Raw genomic sequence first — 15,320 nt, 5'->3', positions numbered from 1 at the left:
GGTAAACAACTCCTTATAGGGGAATGTTGTGCGCGTCGCGCGTATCGCGTGATGTGGCACAACTGTTTCAGCCGTTGCTCTCGACCAATAGAAACTGTCTTATAAGAACAAGTGCAAGCTCGCGTGTCACGCCCATGTTCCAACACATTTTACTGGTTATAAACAAAGATTTATTCACACCCACGTGATGCGCTCTCCACCAATAGGAATAGCGAAACTGTCTGATGTGTTTATGAATGCATCTTTCAGACTTTTGATAGAGGCAAATTAATCATTCGCTGTACATGTTGTTTACACTTGCCCAGTTGAAAATATATTGTATTCACTGCATGCGTACCGTAAGGTGAACGCCCATCTTGAAATATTGACTGATTGCCGTCACTTCCTGTACTGTTAGGTGAAGTACTCGATACATCCTCGAAATCACCCGTCGAGCCTATCGAGTCTCTGTTGTTAAACACACGGACCGTTGAGGGCGTCCTTGTTCCTGACTGGAGAGCGCCATATTGGAAACGTTGGTGCTGGACCGAATCATGGAGGTACCGATGCAGAATGTTTTGCTTGAATTTATGCAGATGCGCTGATTCGGTTGTGATCACCTCGAGCTGGGATGAGGCTGGAGATCGGGGAAAAAACTCGGGATCTACTCTAATCACCGTAGAGGGCGCAGTGAACGCCTGTGATTGGTTGTTGCTAGGTGAGCTCGATGTATCTGTGTTGAGAGGACTTAAAGCAGGCATTTCTGTAACAACAACAAATAAGTTGCTCCAAGGTTAACACAAAACTCTATTAAATTGCAAACTGGCCTGCATAAATTTCACCTTTCACAGAAGTGTTCAAGGTTGCTAAATCACTTCCTAAAATAACAAACCTGTGAAAATTTCAGCTCAATATTGGTCGTCGAAATTGCGAGAGAATAATGGAAGAAAAACGCCCCTGTTGCACAAGTTGTGTGCTTTCAGATGCTTGATTTCGAGACCTCAAAATCTAATTATGAGGTCTCGAAATCAACAAATTCAAACAATTTAGTGGAAAATGTACTCCTTTCTCGCGAAAACTATGTTACTTCAGAGGGAGCTGTTTCTCACAATGTTTTGTATTATCAACAGCTCTCCATTGCTTGTTACCAAGTAACGTTTTATGCTAATAATTATTTTGAGTAATTACCGATAGTGTCCAGTGCCTTTAAATACCTACCACCTTCAGCTGTGAAATCAGCTTCAGTTTCACCCGACCATGAGCTTGCAAGGCTGACTTGATCTGCATTTCCCCGGGCTTGTTTATTGTAAAGTTTAATTCTGTTCTTCCAAGTGAGACCCGATTGCCCAACGGTGTTCTTGAGGCGGCGTCTGGCGTTGGCAAACCAGTTGGACACCTGAAGTTAAATACATTGTACAATTTGAACAGATCGTTTAATTAAAAAGCATTAACTTGGTTTTTAAACCGTTCCATTGTGTACAATGAAACTAACATGTAAACATTTTGGTCGCGTTTTTTAGACGTCGCTGGAAAACCAGAGCGACTTATGTGCACACAGGAAGAACAGTCTATTTAGGAATCACACCCTGAGAAGCGTTACTTAGGTGACATACCTAGTATATTACACTACATCGAAAGCTTCTGTAGATTTCGAACCAAAGTTTTTTTTATTGCCACTAATTTTAAGAGTGATTACCAGCCAGATCTTCCGAGAACGTGTGTCGTTTTGAAAAAACGCGGTTCACGAACAAAAACCGCGCCAATCTCAGGCCCAAAAGCAAAACAAAGGTGATAGCGACAACTGCGTGTTATGACCACTTCACCTTGTTTACATGCTGGGAGTATATTATGTGAAGGCATTTTAATAAGGTACATCCCCCCATTGCACCCCGTACGTTTGCGTTTGGCAGTGGTTGTCAACATTCTGACGTCATGAAGCTACGTCATCGCCAGGCTCTACACAAGCTCAGACGGGGACAAAAAACAAATCAGGCAAGATGGCCTGTCACTGTCAATTTGTCTATTTTAATTGGTCGAAAATTGAATTGTACATATAATTTAAATGGATCTCGATTTGTTCTACCATGTTTGCTCCCGGGGTAATCCATGCGTGTTTGTTATATCGCATATAGGAGCAAAACAACTGAAGGATACATACTAAGGGCAACGCAACTGAAGGAAAATAGTGTTTTGTTTTCCGAGAAGGCAAGATAACAAACAGCAATCAATTTGAGATAAAAACAATCATTTGATTTAGAGAGATGCATACTTAAATTAATATTCACACAATGGTTTTCTTTGACAACGACAGGGCTGCCGCAAAAACAGACTGTTTGGTTGCGTAATAATTAATCAAGTGAGGTTTGTGGGGACCATGACTCTCTTTTACGGTGGTTTGACTACTCGACAATTTGACCGTGTTTGGGAGAAAGTTATTCTTTCATTTCTCCTGACGACAATCACAGCATACTGATTGAAATGTTGAGTTGTCAAACCACCCGTCTCTAAGCCATCATTTGCCTACCAAACTCACACCGTGCCTAACGATTAACAATATTAACTATCAATACTTGAAACCTTTTAAATTATGCAAGTCAAGCCTTAAAAATAACTTCTTGCAAAAAAAACAACAACATGTTATTCACAGCTAAACTGGGTTATTTCAACAGTTGTTAACGCAATATTGGCCAGTATTCCGATCTTAAGATACAGGTAAGCTCACCCGATTTTTTTTCTATTTCTTTTTTTACAGCAACAAAACATTTCGCCTCAACGGGTCCTATCCAAACAGCTTTGATCGTTCCGGCTAAACAAGCTTATGATATCACTCCGGTCCATATTATAGGCCCGTGAATGTCCTTCAAAAATGACTAAGTCCTGATCTCTGTAGTCCGACTATGACCGTGCGGTTATAGAAAGGAAAGGCATCCGCTTCCTCGGATTATATAGATTCCGGAAATCCTTGGAGTTGAATCCAACAAAATTCGAAGCTATTGATTAAGTGAAACGCATTGAGGCTTACCTGTATTAAGGTCATCTCAGAAGATTCGGACAAGGTTTGTTTATCATTCTTCGTTGGATAGGGGTTGTCTTTGTGGTCGTAGAGCCAAGATTTGAGAGGTTTCGTCATGTCGTTTACGGAACGTCTTCTGTGAGTTGGACGGTCTCCTATTAACGTGTTATGGCGCCTGGTGAAGATAAAACAAAACATAAAACGGTTAAACCCCTAAGTGTTGTTTGAAGCTACCGGGCAATCTCGATGGTCTAGTTGGTAAGACTTCTAGAATGGCAAAGGTTGCAGGTTCGAATCCCACCCGAGTTATGCTTGTGATTTGTTTTCACAGAACTAGGGAAATTAGTTTATCTTACACACATCAGCGTAATGGTTACACCCCCATGTCCCAACATCCCTATGTTCCGACACTCCTACGTATATATTTTAGGGAGGATTAAAGGGATTATTTAAGGATGATTAGAGTTGTTTTTAATTGAATTGAATTGAATTGAATTGAATTGAATTGAATTGAATTGAATTGAATTGAATTGAATTGAATTGAATTGAATTGAATTGAATTTCTAATCTTAATTATCTAACCCTAGGATGTAAATCATCGGGGTTTTTCTGAACATAGGGGTGTCGAATTAAGCGCAGTCACTCCAAAAAACTACAAGATATGGGTTTGTAAAAGGAAGGTTTTAAGGAAGACAGAAGAAGACAGACAAGTGAGTTGACGTTGAATGTGCCTTTGAATATACAAATTTATTACATAACTTCAGCAATTAGCCTTTTTGAGGTATGGTGGACACTATAATAATAGTAACAACTGCATTTCTATAGCGCCCAACACCTCCAAAAGAAAAGTTCTACTGCCTAAAGCGCTCGGAGGAACAAAATAATAAATATGTATACGATGAATTGAACAGAAATGTTTTGAGACGAGTCTTAAAGGCAGTGGACACTATTGGTAATTGTGGAAGACTAGCCTTCACAGTTAGTGTATCTCTACATATGCAAAACATAACAAACCTGTGAAAATTTGAGTTCATTGGAGTTGGGAGATAATAATGAAAGAAAAAAACACCCTTGTCACACGAAGTTGTGTGTTAACATGGTTGATTTCGAGACCTCAAGTTCTAAATCTGAGGTCTTGAAATCAACATCGTGGAAAATTACTTCTTTCTCGAAAACTATGGCACTTCAGAGGGAGCCGTTTCTCACAATGTTTTATACCATCAACCTCTCCCCATTACTCTTTACCAAGTAAGGTTGTATGCTAATAATTATTTTGAGTAATTACCAATAGTGTCCACTGCCTTTAAAACTTGAGATTAGTGGTAGCTTGTTTGATGTGCAGAGGGAGATTGTTCCCTAAATTAGATGCAGCAAATTGAAATCTCTAAAGGAGTACACTCTTTGGTTTTGGGTGTCGACAAACAATTTACCCGAACCAAATAGTTCCCTATGTAGAAATGTGCCCACCATAATCTCAAAAACCTCCATGCATTAGCCAAGTGCACATAAATCACCGTGACCATGCATACAGGGAGCGTGAAACCAAACATAAATGTGGGCCGGGTGAACGTCATCACATTATAGATTCGCTTTTGCACTGCTCAATGTTTTCCCCGCTCTTTCCCTTGTTTTGCTAGTGCCTCCTTATTATATTACTGGGGGACGACTAAGGGTGCGGACTGAGCCATGCATTTTACTGACGCTGTAAATGTTGCAAAAGCTAAGAAGAGAGATGTGGCATCAGCGCCATTACACTTTTGACTGATTGGAAAATGATTTTTAACAGATTATGCAAGTGTGGTCGTTCATGGGTTGAAAGGGATTCGAACCCGTGCCCTTTGCCATTCAGAGCTACAACTGGGGCAGTTCGAATGTTTTAGCAGCGGGAATGGCCATTATGTTATGTAAATTTGCATCGAGTATGAAGAATTTTGGTTTTACCCTTATACACCGATGTGTGTAAGTTCTCCATACTCTGAACCTTCCCGAGTTCAGTGTTTTGTTCCCAACGTGCGGGAAAGTGCCGAGTAGCCTATACAGTGCTTACACCATAGAGCTATATTATTGTATATGGCTTACACACACTTTGTAAGGCTAACAAGATACTATGCTTTATCCCCGATTTAAATTTAACATCGATCAACATGAATAGCAATGAATGTTGTTATTGCTCTTTACAATCGATATCGTCACCGCAAATATTCCATTCTTCCTAGAATTAGGAAAAAGCGGCGGATTAGTTCCGTCTTTATGCCATTGTTGTTATAGGAGACTAACCATTCATGACGTCACAGCCATTATTTTGCCATTTTTCCCAACATTACGCAAAACTCCATTGGGAGATAAATTCAATTAAAATATCTTAAGGCATTAAGTAAAATGATCATAATATTCTTTGCATTTTGGTTTGGATGAAAGATGTTGGTTTTTATTTCACGTTATTGTAAAGACACCCCGGTGATTTATTAAAAGACCAGTCCCAAGAGTCGATGGATCAAACCGGCTCAGCTTTAAGACGCTTGTCTGGCAAATTATCCGTTAAAAGGTTCCTATTAGGCTTAGGCCTATAATTGATTTGCATTCAATTTATTATTCAATCAGTAATATTATTGAAGCTGAATTATAAAAAGTTTTCATATACAATATCAAGGCTTGTTTCCCTTTGTATAAAGGCCTATCAATCAATTTGCTGCCCTAAACACAAGGCATCATAAAGCCATCCAGTGGCGCAACTGTAGGATTAGGTGCAAAAGGATCAGGGAGGGGCGGGGACCGGGGGGGGGGCAGGGGAAAGTCCCCCCCCCCCCATTTTAAATATCTCGACTTCGGGGATTGAACGTTTCCAGATTCAATGTGATAATCTCAATGTTTTTTAAATCTATATTTCGCAGGCAATGAATAGTAAATAACATTGAAACAAAATAGTAGCTTACACCTTTTTAAAGGAACACGTTGCCTTGGATCGGACGAGTTGGTCAAAACAAAAGCGTTTGTAACCGTTTTTTATAAAATGCATATGGGTAGAAAGATGTTGTAAAAGTAGAATACAATGATCCACACAAGTTTGCCTCGAAATTGCGTGGTTTTCCTTCTACTGTGCGAACTAACACGGTCGGCCATTTATGGGAGTCAAAATTTTGACCCCCATAAATGGCCGACGTGTTAGTCGACGAGGTAAAAGGAAAACCACGCAATTTCGAGGCATGTTTGTGTGGATCATTGTATTCTACTTTTACAACATCTTTCTACCCATATGCATTTTATAAAAAACGGTTACAAACGCTTTTCAAAGACCAACTCGACCGATCCAAGGCAACGTGTTCCTTTAAGGGCCAACCGGAAACCTGGCCGCAGTGCTATCAAAAAAGCAAATGGCGCATCCCCTTGTACACCCCATATATTTACATCCACTTATAGTGTATTATTGTATACTTAAACATGTGTTTGGTAATTACTCAAAACAAAAATTAACTTAAAAACTGAGTTGGTAACAAGCATTGGAGAGCTGTTGATAGTATAAAACATTGTGGGAAACGACTCCCTCTGAAGTAACGAATAGTTTTTGAGAAAGATGTAATTTCTCACTAAGATATTAAAAGACTTCTAGTTAGAACCTTTTAATCCCATCTGAAAGCACACAAAATTCGTCCAACTAGGGTGTTTTTCTGTCATAATGTTCTCGCAACTTCGATGACCGATTGAGCCCAAATTCACAGGCCTGTTATTGTATGCATATCATGGATGGGATACACCAAGTGAGAATACTGGTCTTTGACAATTATACCAAACGTGTACAGTGCATTTAAAGAATTAAAGAAATTCGAGCGTAGAATTGAGTTGATCAGATGTTTTTACCACAACATTTAAATTATTCATGACGTAATTGATGCTGAAACCTATGCGCCTTTGACAACCAATCATGTTTATCCCTGGTGTAACTTAAAACCACCAATAACTTTTAAAATATTTTAAATTTGTTGTGTTATGATGATTTGCAGCTCAAACTATTTTTTTCTATTGGGGTTGCATCATAGGTCATTGGTTGCATCATGAAGCCGCAAATAGCAACGCAAGGACGGATGGAAAACCATGGCTCGTGCGCTTTTGAGGCACGACCTGATTCGTATAAATCCCCCAAGGGTGAAAATCGCAGCTTGAACATAATTTCAAATCTGGCAATTTGAACATGCAATTTCAGCGGTGTTAGATTACCTGTGATGGATTTGCAGCGATACGAGTGTGGCTTTTCTCATTTATTTTGAGGCCATTTCGTCCGGTGTTACAGCACAGATTTAGCGCTGATGATTTATAAAACTGTACAGTGCTATCACATTGACATAATATTGCTTGGAAAACATGTGTCCATAGGCCTAATAAATAAAATAAACAATGGCACAACGTGTTTGTTTATGTTGGAGTTTTGGAAAAGTAAACACTGAACATGTATTGAAGTAACTCAGCTGTCATTTTGATTGAAAAATTGAAGTAAAATTGCCTTTACACGACCAGTAGCCGTTACCTAAATAGTGACCGTTATATTCTATAGGGCCTTTATGGCAGGCAAGATATACTTGGTGACACTAGCATAATGGGACATGGACATACAGTGTCGCAAATGGCATGTCTACATAAATCCAAACATGCAACTGGTTTGCGAGGCAAAGTACACTGACTAAAATAACTCGACGTTTTGATCAGTATGTTCTGATGGTCTTCAGTAAAAACCTATAATTATATATTTTGGGGCAATCTCGTTGGGTGTTCAGCAGGAGGCAGCGCTTACTCATAAAATGCCCTGTCCGGTGATAATCACATGACATAATTTGTTTTGCGAGGCATATAGAACACAGACTAAAACAACTCGACGTTTCGATCAGTATGTTCTGATCGTCTTCAGTAAAACAAAAATGGCCTAAAGTGGCAACCTGTACCTGCTCCGCGTACTCCTCGATCCTTGCTCCTTAATCGGCAATCCGTGGTTCGAGCAGCTCAAATTACGCTCACCACTAGAGACCCCACAGTCATCAAGTCTAGTTTCTGTTGACATGCCATCCTGTTGCGTTTGTTGTCCTCCTGGCAAGTCAGAGGTGTCTAAACTATCACTCCTTACATCTTCCGCCAGGCCCATGTTCCAAGAATTGTCAGAGTTTACCAGATTCATCACGAATGTGTCGGGATCTTCCAAAACATGCCGTTCATTTTGTGTCACGTAAGTGACTCGATTCGCCATAGTGTCGACTTTTAAACTTCCAACAGAGTTACAATACTTGATTATAACAACTTTCTCCGTTAAAAAAACCGAGTTTGAAGATGCAGATTGTAAACTACTTTACCGATGTAAGCCTGCTCTAATGATGTAACATCAATATGTTTTATCGTCAATGGTGTGTGAGGCTTGAAGTTTTGACATGACAAAGAACTGTAGCTGGCCACGCAACACTCACAACAACATAAGAACATGTTCTCTGTTTGCAAACAAGTTTACATAGGTTTTGTTCACACAGTGGGTACATTGGTTTCAACGCATTTGCCACTGGTACTGGTGAAATGCATTTACCGTTCCAAAAGGGGCATAACAAAGACATTATTATGGAATGAGTCAACTACCGATAGCTCAACCCTAGCCTTTTCTCAAGGCCTTCGTGGTCTGAACAGCTTCATAGCCTCTATTTCTAGCGACTGGAAGGGGAGACTACCCAGCCACTCGGTGCGTGGTGTCTTCTCAAGTCGCTTGGGAAAGCGGCTCTATGAAGCTGTCCAGTCAACGAAGGCCTTGACAGAAGGCTAACTCACCCTATAAACACAAACCGCTATGCGCTGAGGTAACTGTCAACAAGCACGTTGTAACCCGACCCTTTTGTAAGAACCGCAGGTATTTCTTGTTTTCGTCCTGGACACACTACTGTCTGGACAAGGGGTGTATTTATTACGCACTCCATGGGTTATACCTCCATGGGCTTGTTGTTGGGTTACAATAGAGTGTATGTTTTTATGATGTGCTGGTGTACTGTAGACGTCTGCTATGTAAAAAGTTAATAGTGGAGAGGGAAATTTTAAGTCAGTGGAAATTAGAGTCACAGTTTTAAAAGAATGAAAATGAAAGAAAAAAACTTCTGCTCTTATTTAAGCTTCCTCGATGGTCTTATTCAGGGGTGGTGAGTGTGTGTGTGTGTGTGGGGGGGGGGGGGGGGGGGTAGGAACCCGAGTGTCAAAATGATGATATAATAATATGACAATAATCAGTGTAGTGGTGTTATAATAATGCTTGTTTAGAAATTATGCATAATAATGATGATTTATAAATATTAATGGTTATTTATAAATAATGATCATGCACAAAGCATGATTATTTTAAACATTGTAAATGATGATGATTTATAAATAATAAAGAAATGGCCGTGTATAAATAATTACAGTGGTTTCCCATTTAATTGTTTAATCATCGGTAGCATGATGAAGAATCCACAACGTGTGCCAGCCCGCAACAATAAAACAAGGCCCTCTGTCGGCGGATTATTTTATTATTTTAGCAATGAACCACTTGAGGTCGCTGTTTATTTTAGCCAACAGTGTGATTATCATCGACCCGCAATGAAAACATTGGCAATCTATCATCACACACCACACACGATATTCTTGACAGTGGCGAAGGACGACTCAAAGTCAAACACAACACACTGTCCTAACATCTTGCTTCTGTTGTGATTTAACGTGAATCTACACTTTGCAGGGAGTCTACAATATTTCCCCCAAACTTTGGAGCTAGCTGAGTGAGCAATTCCATCAACAGGTTTCAACGTGCTGTAAAAAAGGTTTGTGTAGTTTTTGTTGAACCGTTTTTATTGCGTGTTTTGTGGGCGGGTCCAAAAATATTGGTTTGGATTGTGAATGATGGTTTCTTGAATTCTGAAACATTACATTGATTGAAGAATGCATTGCCCTTCCTCAATCCTCAACACGTGTAAACAAAAAGCTGATTTCCTGCAGAGCTAGTGTGAAAGCGAAGCTGTTTGTATCCGTGTTGAAATTTTACTGAACCAACCAACACTGACCCTATCCGATCCGGATAAGGTTCGACACGGATTGCTGCGTGAATTGTTTGCTTACGGTTGTGTTGCTGAGATTTTGAGTATCCTTTTCAGAAGGGTCGCACTAAATACCGACAACTCACGACCTCTCACAACAACTCACGACAACAATTTTTAAATGCACTTTAACAGAACATTTGAACATAAGTTGACCGATAAATGTATGCATAAGAGTCCTATGCACCCAAATAATTTTCAAACTGTTGAACAAATTATGTTTTTATTTGAAAAAAAAGGTGTTTTTTACCCGAATTTAGTAACGAACGGTATGATCCGCCATGTTGTCTTTCGACACACTTGGACGATTGTATTATACCGCAGGGGTGATACAATATGCAAGATGACTATAACCATTTTTTTTATGTATCTCATTGGAGTTTAAAACAATATTATATTTAAGTTTCCCCTTTTAACATCGAATTCCAGAGTGGCAGCTTAGTTACTAACAAGAAAGAAAAAATCAGCAGCTAAAACCAAAACGAAAAAATAAAACTCAGTCCTCAGAAATAACCTTGCCCCCTGCGGTGTAATAGAATCGTCCAAGTACGTTGAAAGACAAAATGGCGAATATTTCCGTTCGTTACTAAATTCATGGTAAAAAACACGGTCCTTTTTACAGTTCAAAATACAGTTTTTTCAACAGTTTGAAAGTGATTTAGATGCGGTGTGCACATATTGAACGGTTGTATTATGTTAAAATGTTCTGTTTAATTGCATTTAAAAATTGTTGTCGTGAGTTGTCGTGAGGGGTCGTGAGTTGTCGGTATTTAGTGCGACTGTTTCAGAATAATTGTGACGATGTGGCAGCTGGTAGTTGAGTTCACAGAGAACATGGATGGCCCAGCGTCGATCACAGAGATTGACCGTGAGTTGACCTTTGGGGTTGACGAGTAGCCGTTCATTATCAGTTGAGTAGTCCAGCTAACTTGGAGACTCGAATAGAGACACAGCAAAACAATCGGCGTACTTGCGCTTGCAATTTGGTGGCTAAATTTCCTAATGCAAAGTGGATGGCTCCTGCGAGGAAGACACTCGGGAAGACATGATTTATTATAAGAGATTTTAAACGGCCCCGTTTATTAAGGATAACAAGAAGAACTGTATTTTCCACTATATAATTAGAAAGTGAGTTACCCAGGAGGCATTAAAGAAGATTGCCCAGGGGCAATTTAAGAGTTCAGAACTGTGTTATAGTCACATTATTTATGTTCTCCCAACCCCAGTAAAAATATATTCAACCCTGCTCCAGTGCAACAGACAAACAGTAACCGATCGGGCGGTAGATTTCCACCAAACGAGCCTGCATCCTTAGCCCGAGACTGCTCAAAGTATTCCCCGGGTCTTAGGTATGATTTGGATTCGGGATAAGGGGACTTTCAACCAAGAGGTTGGACTTCTCCCGGGATTTGAATTAGTCTCGCAGGAAACTTGCCACAGTACAGTAAAAATTCAGTGTGAAATACACTGGCATTTTTAGTTTAGATTCAATAATCAGAGGTCATTGAATCAGAGGTCATTGAATCAGAGGAGCATCGTAGCATTCTAAGTATAAAAAAAAAAGTTGGGATGACTTCCAGTCTCAAACCTTGAAATTGTTTTATCATAAATTATTAATTTTTGTAATCTTGTTTGTCTGCAGCTGCAACGATGATCACCAGGATGCCAAGAGCTGAAAATACCTAAGGACTTCCTGATTCAGACTATGATAGATCGTAAGATATCAGTGGTGAGTTTGTATTCACTCAACTTTTATCGAAAATCCAGGGCCTAATGTAATGAACCTGTTAAGCAGTAAAACAAGCAAAAAATAAGAATTAGCAATTTTCCTCCAAAATTTTGAGTTGTACATCTGACCATGTTGAAAAATTCGGTCGGCCATTTATGGGAGTAATTCATGACTCCCATAAATGGCTGACTGTGTTAGTTTGCAAGGAAAATAGAAAACCACGCAATTTCGAGGGAAATTTGTGTGGATCATTGTATTTTTTTTTATCAGGATATTGGCGTCCCTGATATTACAAACTGAAACATGGAAATGGCCATAATAGAATTTGATAATACTATGAAAGATCAGCAAATCCCCAAGGATTATACTCTTTTATAACACACCTCTTGCTTTTTCTGTATTCTGGTTGGCTGCAACACGGTCACGTGGGATGAACTAATATAGGCTAGTCATCGCGCGCGCGTGTTTTGCGGGAATAGTACCAGAGCGGGCACTAGTCTTTGCAAATAGTGCCCGCGGTAAAACCGCCCTCTCTTGACTTGAACCGTGAACAAACTACAAAATTCCTTTTCTGTTCTTATTTGACATTTTAAGACTGAGCTGTGTTATAAAACACATATTGACTGGCATAATTTGGTAACTAGTGTACGACTATTCCCCCTCGAGCCTGTGAGTGACCAGAAGAGGGGCCTACATGTATTTCCCTCGGTCTTCGGCCTCGGGAAATAGGTCGCTCTTCTGGTCACTCAAAGTCCCTCGTGGGAATAGACGTATACTAGTTGCCTCATTGCCAGTCAATATGTGTATAATAAATTGCCTTGAATAACAGCTGGAAGTTACTTTTGGTATCGTAAATCAAGTAACTATAATGTTTACAAGTCAGTCATTTAGTATGCATTGCTGTTAAATAGAAAACAAACAAATTGAAATTAATATTTTCAGGAAACAAAACTTACTTGAGACAGACATAACAATGTACTGAAGGATTAGTAATTATCTGGAAAATGAAATAGAAATTGATTAGGTTAAATCTGTAGAGCATACGTGATTGTGAAGAGCATAGGCCTACGTTAAAGGCAGTGGACACTATTGGTATACTCAAAATAATTATTAGCATAAAACCTTACTTGGTACTGATCAATAGAGAGCTGTTGATAATATAAAACATTGTGAAGTAACGGACGTAGCTTTCGAGAAAGAAGTAATTTTCCACGAATTTGATTTAAAGATCTCTAGATTTTGAGGTCTCGAAATCAAGCATCTGAAAGCACACAAATTTGTGTGACAAGGACTTTTTTCTTTCATTTTTATCTGGCAACTTCGACAACCAATTCAAGAGTTCAAATTTTCACAGGTTTGTTATTTTATGCATATTGAGATACGCCAAGTGAGAAGACTGGTCTTTGACAAATTACCAAAAGCTTCAGTCACAATTTTGAAATATTTTCAGGGAAAACTCTGATTACAATGTAGGCCTATAGTAGGACAGTTTCTTTTAAAACCAGCTGACATTCCGTCTTTTTGCTGTGTAGAGTCTTCATTATTCATGCGGTTCATGCATCAAATGATTTTGAATCCCTCTTTCTACAACCAGATTTCTTTGAAAGGAAGTGTTTCTCAATCTTCATAATATTCATGCGGCTCATGGGAGGGCCTACTGTTTGTTTATTCTGTATTGTGGCAGAATAATTTTATTTATGAGGCTCCCCTCCCAGTCCCACCCATATTGCCATTAGGATCCATTAGTCTATTTGTATTGAACTGATGATCTAGGTTATATAAACTAAGATTTCAATTAATGTCATGAACTGTCCTTGCTTTGTGACGTGACTGAGCGTGATGAACATTAAGTAAATAAGTAGGATTTGAAACTTTGCATGGTGGAGATAAGATATAGAAGAGTTTGCGGTAACACCATGTAATAACAATCTCTAAATGAGTTGGGTGGTTCTGAAAAGAACCGTTGGGTTAACTCGACGTTTCGATCAGTATGCTCTGATCGTCTTCTGGAGAATGCTGGACTCTGATTAAGTAAATAGTTTCATGCACATCAAAAATGAGGAAATAGGTCGAACGAGCGGAGGAAGATTTTTTTTATTTTATGAAATTTCATTTCGAAAGGTGGTTGCATTAAAGTTTTGAGATATTGTCGAAAATCTGAAGTAGTTATGTCCACACAGAATGAAAAGTTCGTATTTGATTTTGAATCCCTCTCTCTAAAACCACATTCCTTTAAAGGGAATTATTTATAAAATGATTATAAACAATTAGGGCCTACTGCTGTGCCTCTAATCAAATAACTTTTATTAGTCATTCATTTGTAGAGTAATAGCCAAAGGTATATCCTCCATTTAATCCATTTGTACAAAATTACCATAAAAAAATATATACCCAAACATTAGAGTATATGTTAATCAAACAATAAAATAATTTTTTGAGTAATTGTTTGTAATGATTTATATATGTTTAAAAAATAGATAAAAATGTTTGGGGGGTTACTCCGCCTACCCCTTTTGTGACGTCAATCGAGGCAGACTTTGCCTCGATCGAACATTATCGAACACACGTATGCAAGTACATTCAAGTCCTAGTCGTGAGTTTGTACGTTTCGAAAAAAGGTTTATTTCTTGCATTTTTCCGGCAAGGTCAAACAGTGTATTGCTGCTGGTGTATTGCTGCTGGAGGCAGCAATACAACTAAAAATTGGGTCAGTTTGCAAAGTGGTCCGGTCTGACATCTTTTCCAGTGCTGTGCAGCAAACACTTCGAGTCGTGGTGCTTCAAATATCGCGCCTCGATTGACGTCACGAACAGCGCCCCCTCGGGTCGGGCCTTCTTTTAAATTTGTTAATAAAATGGAAACTAAATTTTTAGAACCTTATTCATATTCTACTCATCAAAACACATAAGTGACAAAAGCTTTATTTTGACAAAATTCCACTTCCAGGTGACTTTAATACAATTTGGGTCCAGAACGCCCCACAGTTTAAACAATCCTGGGAAGAACCCTGCTGTTACAAAGATAGAATTACACAAAGTAAATTGTAGATTTATGCAAATTTAGGAATACAAAAAGTTAGTGTAAAATTACATTATAAATCTGATGACTGAGAAAAAAACAAATATAAAAACACACAATTTACTTTGGACTTTTGATGCAAAATCTGTGCACCCTTGATGCATTCTGCTGAACTCACAATTATAGGTTTTGTTTGGTTTCAGAATAATTAAAAAAATGTTAAACAAAACCAGTCATTGAATGAAAACAACAACAGTAGAACCAAGTTGATGGTGGAACCAGTCTTCAAGTATTTCACAAAAACAGCAACAAAGTTGATTTTAAAAATGTAATGTTCCAACAATTGGAATCAATCAGTGGTCTATCAGAAAAAGAAAGAAAAAGAAAAAAAAACACACGTTACAATTCAACCGATCTCACTCCTTTAAAAAAGGCCAGGGCTATATTTCTTTTAAGTAATCTGGGTTTTTTCCTGTCTGCCTCCCCGATTATTCTG

At 38.8% G+C, this 15,320-nt stretch overlaps 2 protein-coding genes across 6 annotated transcripts in view; one reads left to right on the top strand and one right to left on the bottom strand.

Moving 5' to 3' along the window:
• LOC139939507 (homeobox protein Mohawk-like) overlaps window positions 1-8,504 on the bottom strand; it is a 236,856-nt gene extending 228,352 nt beyond the window's left edge. For both annotated transcript variants that reach the window (XR_011786321.1, XM_071935472.1), the window contains exons 1-4: window positions 7,924-8,504; window positions 3,002-3,167; window positions 1,198-1,375; window positions 338-742 (exon numbers count right to left, since the gene is read on the bottom strand). Coding sequence is in view for 1 of the 2 variants with exons in the window: in XM_071935472.1 (XP_071791573.1) it covers window positions 338-742; window positions 1,198-1,375; window positions 3,002-3,167; window positions 7,924-8,222 (1,048 nt within the window). In the remaining variant the exon portion in view is untranslated. The remainder of the gene's footprint in view (window positions 1-337; window positions 743-1,197; window positions 1,376-3,001; window positions 3,168-7,923) is intronic.
• A 1,117-nt stretch (window positions 8,505-9,621) lies between these two features.
• Window positions 9,622-15,320, top strand: part of LOC139939443 (myosin-IIIb-like) — a 71,468-nt gene continuing 65,769 nt past the window's right edge. For all 4 annotated transcript variants that reach the window (XM_071935365.1, XM_071935366.1, XM_071935363.1 and 1 more), the window contains exons 1-2: window positions 9,622-9,804; window positions 11,720-11,806. In XM_071935365.1, the coding sequence (XP_071791466.1) occupies window positions 11,783-11,806 (24 nt within the window). In that variant the 5' untranslated portion in view covers window positions 9,622-9,804; window positions 11,720-11,782. The remainder of the gene's footprint in view (window positions 9,805-11,719; window positions 11,807-15,320) is intronic.

This window comes from Asterias amurensis, chromosome 7 (assembly GCF_032118995.1).
Source record: "Asterias amurensis chromosome 7, ASM3211899v1".
NCBI lineage: Eukaryota > Metazoa > Echinodermata > Asteroidea > Forcipulatida > Asteriidae > Asterias > Asterias amurensis.
This window is presented reverse-complemented; position numbering and strand designations above follow the sequence as displayed.